Here is a 13537-nt window from a genome sequence, read left to right as displayed (position 1 = left end):
AATACAAGTTAGGGAGAGAGTGAGAGAAAAAGAGACTTTTTTTTTTTTTACCAACAGTACTACTGTCCTACCACTCATAAAGCATCCCAGCACAGGTAAGGACTTGAACCTGGGTTCCTGCACATAGTAACATGTGTGCCTTACCAGGTGAGCCACCAGCCAGTCCCCCAAACATTATTTCCTAATGATCACATCTTGTAGCTGTTTTTTTTTTTTACCACACTTCACTGGCACACAAGTTGCCATGTGATTCTACAACCAAACAAAACGGTCTCTAATTCATGTTTTCATTCAAAGCACAAAGCACTGTTCGAGCTGCAGACTCTTTCCCAGAAATAGAAATCAAATATAAATTTGTATTGTGTCAAAAGAGGCAAATGTAAACTAACCTTTACCTCCTCCTGATAAATTTCCTTTCACCTGCCTATTCTCATCTATAAAAGGCTACTATGCTAAAAGATGATTATTCAGTTCGCTATGAAGTTAAAACATCTTGTTAATAGGTTAACAGTTTAGAAAACATACCCAGTGATAGCAAGCTATTACAATCCAGTTAAGAAAGTATGACTGGGAGTCGGGCTGTAGCGCAGCGGGTTAAGCGCAGGTGGCGCTAAGCACAAGGACCCGCATAAGGATCCTGGTTCAAGCCCTGGCTCCCCACCTGCAGGGGTGTCGCTTCACAAGTGGTGAAATAGGTCTGCAGGTGTCTATCTTTCTCTCCCTCTCTCTGTCTTCCCCCTCCCCTCTCTATTTCTCTCTGTCCTATACAACAACAATGACAACAATAATAACTACAACAATAAAACATCAAGGGCAACAAAAGGGAATAAATAAAAATAAATATTAAAATATTTTTTTAAAAAAGTATGACTACCACCCTCTGAAACCCGGAAATGCCATTCAGATCTAAAAATGTCACCCGAGTCAGGAGATAGATCCTAAGAGAGCATTGCCTTAACATGTATGAGTATTTGAGCCCATATGCAACATAGGAGTACTATGGATGACACTGAGGGAGCTCCATGTATGGTGGAGTAGTGCTGTAGTACTCCCCCCCTCCCTACCTAAAGTAAAAGAAAGTCTTTTGGGGGTCAGATGGTGGTACACCTGGCAAAGTGCATACATTACAGTGCATAAGGATCCAGGTTCAAGCCCCTGGTCCTACCTGCAGGGGGAAAGCTTCACAAGTGGTGAAGTAGGGCTGCAGGTGTCTCTTTCCTTATTACCCTCTCCTCTCAATTCTGACATTATCGAATAATAAACAATTTTTAAAAATGAAAATGGTCCCTGGAGTGGTTGTATCATGCATGCATGACAACCACACTGAAACAATAAAAACGCCACTGTAAATTTGATTTTAAAGAAATATGACTGGGCCGGGAGATGGCTCATCAGTTCAAGTATACACTTTAAAATGCATGAGGCCCTGGGTTTGATCCCTGGCACCACAAGGAGCACCTGGGGCAACAATGGCAAGACTCCATGTATTGGTCTTTCTCCCTCTCTAAAAATATAGAATGAAAGCACTGGACCAGAGAGGTTCAGAAGTATCATTCACGTACAGGGCCTTGGTTGATAGTAATACCTGATTCTTCGTGGCAACAGAGAACAATTTATTTCTTAAAAAACAAACTATACAGTATGATTCCAGCTTTATAAGTTACAGAAACCCTTAGTTTATTTTATTGGTTCAAAGGTATTAACAAATGAAAAGAGGTCTGTAGTCTAACAAGTTTCACAAAAGCTCAATGTTAAACAGGTATCCTTGTGGTCCTCCTTTTCAGTCTTGTATTAGAAAATAGTACAAGAAGGTTATCTATCCTATGCAATGATCTCCAAAGTTACTCATCCATAAAAATGTTTTTAAGAATAGTTCAGGGTCTGCTATGTTGCTGTTGGGAGACTGTATGGACAGTCTTTAAACAAATAAAAATGGAATTACCTTGTGATCCAGCAATACTACTCTTTGGCATTTATCCAAAGGACACGAAAACACAGGCTAAAGAAGTTATGAAATGCGAGTCAGGCGGTATCACAGTGAGTTAAGTGCACGTGGCGCAAAGCGCAAGGACTAATGTAAGGATCCTAGTTCGATCCCCGGCTTCCTACCTGGAGGGGAGTCGCTTCACAGGAGGTGAAGCAGGTCTGCAGGTGTCTATCTTTCTCTCCCCGTCTTCCCCTCCTCTTTCCATTTTTCTCTGTCCTATCTAATGACGACATCAATAACAATAATAACTACGACAATAAAAAACAAGGGCAACAAAAGGGAAAATATAAAAAAAAAGTTAAAAAGAAGTTATTAAATATATTGTCAATGGAATACTATTTTGTGATTTAAAAAGATAATGTATTTTTTTGGGACAAAGTAGATGGAATTGGTGGTGACTATGCTTTGCAAAAGTAAAGAATGAAAGACAGCTACCAGATGGTTTCACTCATATGTGCAATCTAGACGTCTGATTTATATGAACTTGCCAAAAAAAATCCAAACAAAACAGAAACAAGCAAATTTTAAGACTTGTATGAACTATAGTAGTCATCTTTTGGAGGTGGGAGGGTGGTGATATGGAACGTTGGCGGTGGGTGTAGTGTAGAACTATAAATTGTAATGTTACAGTCTTGTAACAAACTACTAATAGCAAATAAAATTTTGTGTTAAAAAAGAGATATGATCGGCAGATGCAATATTATTTGATAAGGATTGGGAGAGGCATATGGGAAAGTGGGCCCTATCCAAGGGTTCCAGGACTGGGGGAAGTAGAGGCTCCATAGTAGAGATAGATGTGAGGTTCCTGCTGTCTTAGGGTTCAAAAAGACAATCGATAGTCAATGTTATCATCACATTATTTGGTAATTGGGTTAACTTTGAAAAGTCCTTTTGTTAGGGTTTGCTGTACAGTACCCAGTATCTTGTATAAAGCTGTGCTATTGGTTGCTTCTGATCTACTTGGTCTAGGCTTTTGAGAGAGTCTGCATATCAATTACACAGCCTATATACTGAAAGATTCAGTTTGTGTTTTGAAAAACTTCGAGACTAACCAACACAACAATTGCCACCTCAACATGCTTCACTTCAGACTGTGTCCAGAGACTTCATGTGTGGAATAACAACCCTTCAACTTCATTACTCGGGTGAGACCTTTCCTTTCATAGTATACTCTAATTTCATCTCAAGTGGTTCACTTTCTAACAAAGTCCCAAAACCTAGATATACACCAGTTTCTGTGAGAGAGAGCATATGTTCACACGTATCCGTAAACTACTGCAAAATATATGCCTGAAAGCAGAAGTGCACTAGTTTGCAATGAGTACCCTCCTAACACTTCCTCTCCTTTATTCCAAGCTTTGGGTCCATGATTGCTCAACAATTTGTTTGGCTTCGTATGTTAACTCTCTTTTCAGTCACCAGGTTCCAGATGTCATCAGGATGCCGGCCAGGCTTCCCTAGACTGAAGACCCCACCAATGTGTCCTGGAGCTCCGCTTCCCCAGAGACCCACCCTACTAGGGAAAGAGAGAGGCAGACTGGGAGTATGGACCGACCAGTCAACGCCCATGTTCAGCGGGGAAGCAATTACAGAAGCCAGACCTTCTACCTTCTGCAACCCACAATGACCTTGGGTCCATGCTCCCAGAGGGCTAGAGAATGGGAAAGCTATCGGGGGGGTGGGGTGGGAAATGGAGATTGGGTGGTGGGAATTGTGTGGAATTGTACCCCTCCTACCCTATGGTTTTGTTAATTAATCCTTTCTTAAAAAAATAAAATAAAGAAAAAAAAAAGAGATATGAAAGACAACTACCAGATAGTTTCACTCATATTTGGAATCTAGAGCTCTGATTTATATGAAATTGCCCAAAAAAAAAATGCAAACAAAACAGAAGCAAACTGTTTTTAAGACTTGTGAGAACTATGGTGGTTATCTTAGGAAGGTGTGAGGATGGGGATACAGAACTTTGGTGGTGGGTAAGGTGTGAAACTATAATTGTAATGTTATAATCTTGTAACCCACTATTAATAACAAAAAATTATTTTTAAAGAGTTCAGGGGCTGAGAGGTACATCTGGTAGCGTATATACATTACAGTGTGTGAGAACCCAGGTTCAAGCCCTAAGTTCCCACCTGCAGTGAATAAGCTTTACAAGTGATGAAGCAGGATTGAAGGTGTCTATCTACACACACACACCCTTTTTTGTCACCAGGGTTATCACTGGTGCTCACTGCCCACAGTATGAATCCACTGCTCCACATGGCCATTTTTTTCTATTTTTATTTGACAGGACAAACTGATAGTGGAGGGGAGATAGAAATGGAAAAGACAGATAAACACTTGCAGACCTACTTCACCACTAATGAAGCGTTCCCCCAGCAGGTGGAGGGTGGGGGCTTGAACCTGCATCCTTAAGCTTGCTGATCTATCTCCCTTTCTAGCTTTTCTTCCCCTCTCAGTTTCTCTCTGTCCTATAAAATAAATAAATAAATAAATTAGGGGTCAGGCAGTAGCACAGTGTGTTAAGTGCACAGGGCGCCGGCGCCAAGTGCAAAGACCAGAGTAAAGAACCCAATTTGAGCCCTGGGCACCCCACCTGCAGGAGGGTCACTTCACAAGCGGTGAAGCAGGTCTGCAGGTGTCTTTCTCTCCCTGTCTTCCCCATCTCTCTGTCTTATCCAACAACAACATCAATAACAACAACAATAATCACAACAATAAAACAAGGACAACAAAAGAGAAAAATTTAAATAGTTACAAAAATACTTCAGGGTGGGGGGAGAGTACAGGTCCTGGAAAAGGATGACAGAGGACCTAGTGGGGTGTATTTTTATGTGGAAAACTGAGAAATGTTGTGCATGTACAAACTTTTATTTACTGTCAACTGTAAAACATTAATCCCCCAATAAAGAAATTAAAAAAATACTTCACTTGCACCAGACCGGTAATATAAGGAATTCACTTAGGACAGCACTGGACACTAGGAATGATCAGCTTGTCATCCAGTTCTAGACAGCACTGCCTTTTGAAGCTTCTCTTATTAGCAGCCTACCACATATCTGCTCACTGGTTTTTTTGTTTGTTTGTTTTTTTTGCAGTGGTCGTCTTTGTGAACTTCCATGATACCACTGATTATTCCTGCTTAAGAAGGCATTCAGAGGCAAAAGACAGTGATGTAGTTAGGTCCTGGGAATCTGCCTGACTGTTCTTGGAGTAGCACCACTTAAGGAATTGCTCCAGTTTCTAGAGAGGCCTGGCCAGCTACCACTCATCCCAGTGACTTTAGTTGAGGTGCCAGATGGTCCAGCCCCAGAAGACCTCCCAACTGAGCAACTACATGAGACACCACATGCAACAGGAACCTTCTAGGTGAGCCCAGCCATCCCATATAATCAAATTTGTATTTAGAAAGATAAAGATCCTTCTCTGCACAAATGCATCAAAAGAATTAAATGTCAGCTCTCCCTGGAGTAAGAAGGAAGTCTTCAGTTCTTCATGAATCAAGCTTCTGGCTCTATTCAAAAGGTAAGAGAAAGTAGATCATATCATAGAAAATGCAAGTAGCAAAGGGAATAAATGTGTAGACAGAGTACTCAGATTCTATTAAATCCCTTAGTAAACCGTGGCAACATGAAAGTTTCACAATAAAAATTCTCTTGAAAATATTTATTGTTTAGCAACTTTTTTTCTCAGTGACCCACCAAGTCGCTCTCATCCTGTTTTTCTTAACATCATGAGAGCTGAACACATTCTTCTCTTTGGAGAATTTGAATAAACACAAGAAGCAATACATAGGATCAGGCCTTCATCAGGCACTATGGAGTACTGGTCTTCAACTGCACAGAGCTCCTAGGGTTCCACAAGGTAGGCCTTTCGCAAGGTCACTGGTACACTCATGGAGTTAAAATGCCGTTGTCCATCTAAATATAACATGGACTCTGAAAATACAAGAAAGAGAACCCTGGAGAAATGACAACATTTGAAAAAATACATATACCGACACAAGGTTACTTGGGACCACAGGGACAGCAATGAGCATGTAAAGCAGGCACCAGGCATGCACCATGGGGTGGGGCACACAATGCTCACAATGAAGTAAGCCTTGACTCCCATCCCTCTGTTTGGCCTGGGCTAGCCTGTGACTACCAGTGGCTGCTTGCAGCTGACACTAGCCCTTCAGGTAACAGTCAGGTGCACTGAACAGCAACAAGACCACAAGACATCCTGGCTTCCAGGGTGGCAGAACCCCAAAAGCAAAAGTCTCCTAAAACTGTGCTGCTGCACCAACAGGCATCACTGTACTTCTTACCACAATTGAAACGGAAAAACCGACCTTACTTTGAATGTTCTTCCTCTGGGCAGGGACAGGAGCCATTGTTGCTTACCTCCATATGTTTTGGGGAACACCAAAGGCACTTGTTCTTCTGACATGAACGTGAAATGAAAGACATTGGTGGTTGTATGCCTTTTATTCTCAAGAGTGGCCACTTCACTGTGAACTCTGACTTGAATGTAATTGCGCTGAGTAAAGCATACCTAAGATATTATGAACAATTTAGTCAGTCAAATGCATTATGAAGAAAGTAAAGACATATTTGAATTTAAAACTTCTCTCCTATACAGATCCAAGAAAAATGACAGAGGACCTAGTGGGGGTTGTATTGTTATATGGAAAACTGGGAAATGTTATGCATGAACAAACTATTGTATTTACTGTCAAATGTAAAACACTAATTCCCCAATAAAGAAATTAAAATAAAATAAAACTTCTCTCCTACACCCAAATGAATAAATTATATTTCATCTTTCATCATATACCTACCTGCGAAGAAAGAAACAGCAATGATCCAACCTCAACAGGTTTCTGAAACATGATGTCATCCACAGCTACTACAAATGGTCGGGAACCACTATTGGGAAAAGACAGAATTTGGAATTCAATGCAAAACCTAGATAGTCTTTATTTGTAAGTCTTTATTTATAAATCTTTATTTTCCCCCATTAATGGAAATAATTTTTATGGTGCACTGGGGGACTCACACCTGTATGAGTCCACTATTCCCAGCAGACTTCTAATCTACAGTTCTAATCTAAAATAGACAGAGGGGAGAAAGGAGTAACCGTGAAAAGGAAGGATACCATAGCACCTGTCCTTCATGGCACTCCCATGTACCAGGGCTCAAAGCTGGGTCCTCAAGCATATTACTGTGCTCGTTCTACCAGGTGAACTACCTCCAAATCGCTGAAATAAAAGTTGTTACTGAACAACAAGCCTAGAGAAGCTGAGAATAATCATACCCATAAGGAACGGCAAGGGAGGCCGCTGTGGTAAAACTAATGCCAGAATCACTGTGTTGTTTCCCTTCCGCATAATATGTATAGCCTCCTTCTCCCATAGGTCTATGATATACTAGCTTACAGTCATAGCAAATGTGTGACTTTATTTCTTAGAAAATGAAGCTCAAACCCAGCTGGTATCCGTGTGACACTTGTTTAAATACTAGCACATTCATTCTGATCTAAAATGTTTCCTTTCATTTTATTCTGAGGTCATAGAAATTCTCCCTCAGAAGCTAAAGTTACCCTAAATCTAACTTACCCAAAGTTGCAAGCAGTAGCCCATCCAAGTTCATAGGCTTTCCTCATAAGGAAACCTCCAAAGATCCGATTGAAAATATTCCGCTCCTATAAGACAAAATAAGTATTAGTAGGGGGATAGGAGCTATCTCACAGGGTAGAGTACACACTTTACCATGTACTGGCTGTCACATGGGAACACTATCAAAAGGGGAGCTTCATAAGCAGTGAAGCAGTATTGTGTTCTCTCTCTTTCCCTCTTTATCTACCTAAAACTAAAAAGGAGTTCACTGAGCATGCTAGAATCATGCAGCTGTAAGCCCCAGCAATAACTCTGGAAGCAAAAAAATATTGATAAACACAAAGTCATAGCCATCCTCATATAAAGAACAAAGGAATTAATGTCATAGATTAGAGGTCAGTTTAAAGGTGCACCAAAACTGAGTATTGCAAAAGCAAGTTAGCCTATTTAAATTTTTTTTATTATAATACCTGAGGGTGACAAATTTCCAAGCCCTTCAGTTTTGAATCCTCCATCCATACTGCATTAGGGGGCAATATTCGACTTCGGAAACTCATAGTCCTGTACAAGTGGAAATTTAGTAAACCCTGTTAGTGCTATGGTTTCACTGGTGAAAAGTAAAATATGTGCAAGCAATTCCCAGAATGTTCACCTAAGCATGACTTTAGGGAAGGCCAAGATTTCAATGATTTCCCAACCTGGAAGCTCACCAACCTAACTTACTTTGAATCCAGCGTGCTAAGAAACATATTGTGTATGGCTGTCCTCTCTTCAGCATTGGGAGCCACTTTCAGTAATGATGTGGAACTGAAGGCAATCCTTCTCCCTCTGTTTACTGGAACATGTGATAATAAGGAGCTATGATCAGAAGCATCACCCCAATAACACTGGGATTCCTAACCTGAAATACCTTGGTCACTACAAAGGCAGTAGTTAAAAATGTCAAAAGTCTACTGGAAATTATACATGTATCTCAGAGAAGGCTGCTGAGGCTACAGAAATATACAGTGATGTGCTTTCAGATAAAAATGTCATTAGCTTATTGTGAGACCATGTATAATTATACTGGTCTAATACTACAACCAGTAATTCTTTCATTGAGGTAATAAGTATTGCCTGGTCAGTAAATTGTGTATTTTATTTATTGTTATTGTTATTTATTTTTTTTTACCAGCGCACAGCTCAGCTCTGGCTCATGATGTTGCTGGCGATCAAACCCAGCAACAAGTCCTGTGCACTAACACTGTTACTCTCCCAGCATTATAAAACTACTTCAAGTATGAACTGCAGAAAACAAACCACACAAAAAAGATTATTTTCACTTTCAACAAATTCTTGGCATGAGTGAAACACTTGACTGATATGAGTAGTTAATACCAGTGTTTTTAAAAATACTCTTTGGGAAATGTTAGGGGAAGATGACCAAAGTGCTCCGAATCTCAATTCCATCAGGGCCCTGAGAGAGAAGAGGAAAAAAGGAAGGACACTTGAAGTAGTAATAGGTGTAGGTGTGACTTAGGAAGATAAGGGGGGTCGGGTGATGGTTAAGCGCACATGGCTCAAAGTGCAGGGTCGGCATAAGGATCCTAGTTCGAGCCCCCGGCTCCCCACCTGCAGGGAGGGTCGCTTCTCAGGCGGTGAAGCAGGTCTGCTGGTGTCTGTCTTTCTCTCCCCCCCCATCTCTCCTCATCTCTTGATTTCTCTCTGTCCTATCCAGCAACAGCAACAGAAATGACAATAATAATAATGACAACAAGGGTAACAACAAGGGCAACAAAATGGGGAAAATGGCCTCCAGGAGCAGTGGGTTCGTAGCATAGGCACCGAGCCCCAGCAATAACCCTGGAGGCAAATAAAATGAAATAAAATAAATTTAAAAAAAGAAAGGAAGATAAGGCAGGACCATAGAAAAAAATGAATATATATATATATATAATAGTCAACCCATATCTGTGACCTTGGGATAACTACTACAGTTCCCAATGGAAGGAATGGGGACACAGAACTCTGATGGTGGGAACAGTATGGAATTACACCCATTATCTCATGATTTTGTAAATCAATATTAAGTCATTAATAACAAAAATTCAAAAAAATTATCCTTGGGGGCCAGGTGGTGGTGCGCCTGGTTAAGCTTACACATTACAGTGCACAAGGACCAGGGTTCAAGCCCCCAGTCCCCACCTGTAGGGGGGAAGCCTCACGAGTGGTAAAGCCTTTTTCCATTTTTGTTGTTGTTTTTGTTGTTATTGGATAGGCCAGAGAGAAACTGAGAGGAAGGGAAGACAAAAAGAGGGATAAAAAGATAGACACCTATAGACCTACTCCGCTGCTTGCAAAGCAAGTCCCCTGTAGGTGGGGAGCCAGGGGTTCAAACTGGGTCCTTGCAGCTGTCCTTGTACTTCACATTATGTGTGTTTAACCTGGTGTGCTACCACCTGGCACCCCCCTTGGCAATGCTTTTAAAAATTCATCTCATTACTGGGCTAGAAGATAGCCCACCTGGTAAAGTGGTAAAGTATGCACCTTACCAAATGAGAGATCCTGGGTTCAAGCCCCAGAATGATAGGGCAGAAACATGGAGAGAACAAAGGAGCTCCATAGATGGCGGAGCAGTGCTATGGTCACTCTTCTATTTCTCCCTCTATGTTCTATTTCCCTTTAAAATAAAAAGAATGAAAAAACTGAACCAGGTAAGTTACCCAGTAGTGGCATCACACATGCCTAAGGCCCTAGGTTCATTCCCTGGCATAGCATAAAGAGTGCATTTTACTATATAAAAAGCAATATACATTCTCCTTGTTTAAAGAGCTCTTCTTCTTCTAGGTTTTCAGGGATGACCGGATTTACAAATGCAGGCCTAAAGAGAAAAAAATATACATTTTAAGACATGCGATTACCAAATGAGAATGCAAAATGAACAAATACCCTCCAGATTTAGAGTCTACACTGTTTTGGATAATACTATTATCAAGAAATCTAGGACAATTAGGGAAGGCTTTTATTTACAGAGTTATAATATGAACTGAAAAGTTCACATTATAAAAAGGACACTGCCATTTGTCAAAATGTTTCAACTATTTCTAATCATATGGGAACAGTCTAAAACAAAGCATTCTACAAATTGACCTAGACATTCAAAACTGTTTGCACTTTTCTTTTTAATTTCTAACTAAAGAAATATATATGTAGTTAGGGAAAAATCAAATAATACTATTAGACAAGCAGTGAAAAACAGTAGTCTTCCCTACTTTTTCTCTACTCATCCCTGATTTTCTTTCTTCAGAGACACTCTCTTTTACTCATGTAAGCTCTCCTTTTTAATTCACTTTATCAGAAGAAATGATGATGAAAATTGCTATTGTCGAAGGTGTAGTTTCCTATCTGCCCATGATACGAGTTGGCACACCATACCCTCCACCGACTTGTCATCTTCAGAGACATCTTCTAAGTATTAGCTATTTGTTGTACTTTAAAATGTCAGTGCCTCGGGTTCAAAAGGCAGCTCAGCAGGCAAAGTGCAGACCTTACCATACAAGGAGCCCTGGATTTGATCCCTAGAAACACATGGAAGCACCATGGACAACATGGGAAGGGAGAGACAGAAGTCCATGGATGGTGGGAATGCTTAATCTCTCCCTCTTTCCTCTCTCCAAGGACACAGAATCTTAAAAAAAAAAAAAAAAATCCTATTGGGTTGTAAAGAAAAGTCATGATGCATTTTTGCATAGAAAAAAAAAAGTCGGGAGTCAGGCTGTAACGCAGCAGGTTAAGCGCAGGTGGCGCAAAGCACAAGCACCGGCATAAGGATCCTGGTTCGAGCCCCGACTCCCCACCTGCAGGGGAGTTGCTTCACAAGCGGTGAAGCAGGTCTGCAGGTGTCTATCTTTCTCTCCCCCTCTGTCTTCCCCTCCTCTCTCAATTTCTCTCTGTCATATCCAACAACAAAAACAGCAATGATAACTACCACAATAAAACAACAAGGGCAACAAAAGGGAATAAATAAATAAAATAAAATACAACACTGAGGTGACTGTACTTTAAAAAAAAAATTAAAGAAAAAAAAAGTCATGACTTTTCCAGCAACCCAACAGATATGGGCCAGGATTAGCCAGACCCTGGGTTCATTGCCCAGTAGTGCATTAAAAATGTTGTCACCACCCAGTAGAGTGCACCACAGTGTGCATGAGGCTCTGGATTAAGTCCAGCACCAGATGGGAGTGCCACACACAGGGGGAGGAGTTCCATTAGGAGTGAATCAGTGCTATATTGGTCTCTCCTGCCTCTCTTCTCCTGTCTTCTTTTTCTCTAAATTTTAAAAATTAGGCCCAGAAATCACTCAGAAGTATTGCATATGTGTGAGGCTCTGAGGTTATTCCTATGTGCCAGGTTTAAAGAAAAGTCTATTCAGGAGATAGCTCATCCTGGATTTAACAAATCAGCCAAAAGATATAAGAAATAAAAAGAGGGGAAGGGTTACAAGAAATGGAGATAGCTTTTCTGGTAGAGTGCACATTTTACTATATGCAAAAGCCCTGGGTTTAAACCCCAACACCACATGGGAACACCACAGGAGCCCTACTTCATGTTTTTAAAAGTATAAGAATCTAAGTTGGGGGTGAGGGCATTTTGCAGACACCTATTATCGGGAAATGAGAATTATTGTCCATGTGTCAAAAATTGTACTACAATCCATTAAGCCCCCAATAAAGAAAAAAAGTATATTATTTTCTCAAAATATTTTGAAACAAAATCTCTGGCACCAGAAGATAGCTTGCTGAGTAGAGTACACTGTATCAAACCAAGGGCTGGGGTTTATTTCTATGGCACCAACCTGGAAACATCACGTAACATTCAGTAGTATCTCCCCCTCCCCCTCTAATATATATCTTAAATTTCCATTACACACACACACACACACACACACACACGTATATCCCTAATAATAATAAAAAAGAGTCCATACAGAGCAGTGGTGTCACACAGGTATGAAGTACCAGAAATAATAATAAATAAAAAGATGTGGCAGGGGCTGGGATACAGCTCACCTGGTAAACACATACCTTACCAATGCAAAGCCCTAGGTTTGAGCCCCAGCACTACATGTAAGCACCAGCACCGGAGGAAACTCCATGGATTGTGGAGCAGTGCTATGGTATCTCTCTCTCTTCATATTTCAATTAAGGCAAAAGTATGAAGGGGCAGGGGGAAACACAATCTGTTGAGTGCACATATTTCCATGCACAAGGATCTGGGTTTAAGCCTCTGGTGGTGAAGCAAGTCTGCAGTTGTCTCTCTCCCTATCTTCCCCTCCCCTCTCAATTTCTCTCTGTCCTGTTAAATATATGAAAAAATTTAAAATACTAAAATAAAAAAGTAAAGTAAAAAAATGTAAAGTAATAAAAAGTAAACAAAAAAATAGTAAAAAAGTAAACAAAGTAAAGATTTTCAAAATAAAAATTAGGAAAATATAGCAATTACCCTTTATTTTCAGAATCACGGGCCACCATTACAAATGTTGCTTCCAAAACACGTGAAAATTCACCGTCAAGTAACTGAAGAACAAAGGAAAGAAAATGCAGGTATAAGAAATGCATTTACTAGAAACCCTCCTATAGTTCTAATACCTTGCATGCTTTGGGAAATCCTGAAATTAGAGAAGTATATGTTTAACCACTACCTGTTGCATTAGCTACCCTGAGCCAGGCGTTCTGAGTGGTCTAACCCAAAGTTTTTAAAACGACCTCAACAATGCACCAGAGTCAGAAGTGCTGACTGGATGGTCTAGCAAAAGAGCTCACTCGGATAGTGTGCTGCTTTACCATGTACACAACCTTTACAGAATATCTGTGCTATGGACTTTTTCACTCTCTAGAAGGAGATGGGGAGGGGAGGGGAAAGAAGAGGGGAGGGGAGGGGAGTAGAGGAGGGGAAGGGGAAGAAGGTGGGCA

The 13537-nt window shown here is 40.6% G+C and overlaps 1 protein-coding gene across 1 annotated transcript in view; it reads right to left on the bottom strand.

The window, feature by feature from the left end:
• Positions 1-5638: 5638 nt before the first annotated feature.
• The window catches only part of ACOT9 (acyl-CoA thioesterase 9), a 32322-nt gene continuing 24423 nt past the window's right edge, over positions 5639-13537 (bottom strand). Inside the window, exons 8-15 of the mRNA XM_007534081.3 lie at positions 13068-13141; positions 10379-10446; positions 8310-8421; positions 8057-8147; positions 7587-7672; positions 6810-6897; positions 6373-6523; positions 5639-5925 (exon numbers count right to left, since the gene is read on the bottom strand). Of these exons, the coding sequence (XP_007534143.1) occupies positions 5837-5925; positions 6373-6523; positions 6810-6897; positions 7587-7672; positions 8057-8147; positions 8310-8421; positions 10379-10446; positions 13068-13141 (759 nt within the window). The 3' untranslated portion in view covers positions 5639-5836. The remainder of the gene's footprint in view (positions 5926-6372; positions 6524-6809; positions 6898-7586; positions 7673-8056; positions 8148-8309; positions 8422-10378; positions 10447-13067; positions 13142-13537) is intronic.

Source organism: Erinaceus europaeus, chromosome X (assembly GCF_950295315.1).
Source record: "Erinaceus europaeus chromosome X, mEriEur2.1, whole genome shotgun sequence".
Taxonomy (NCBI): Eukaryota; Metazoa; Chordata; class Mammalia; order Eulipotyphla; family Erinaceidae; genus Erinaceus; species Erinaceus europaeus.
Note: the sequence above shows the minus strand (reverse complement) of the source record. Positions and strands in the feature narration are given on the sequence as shown.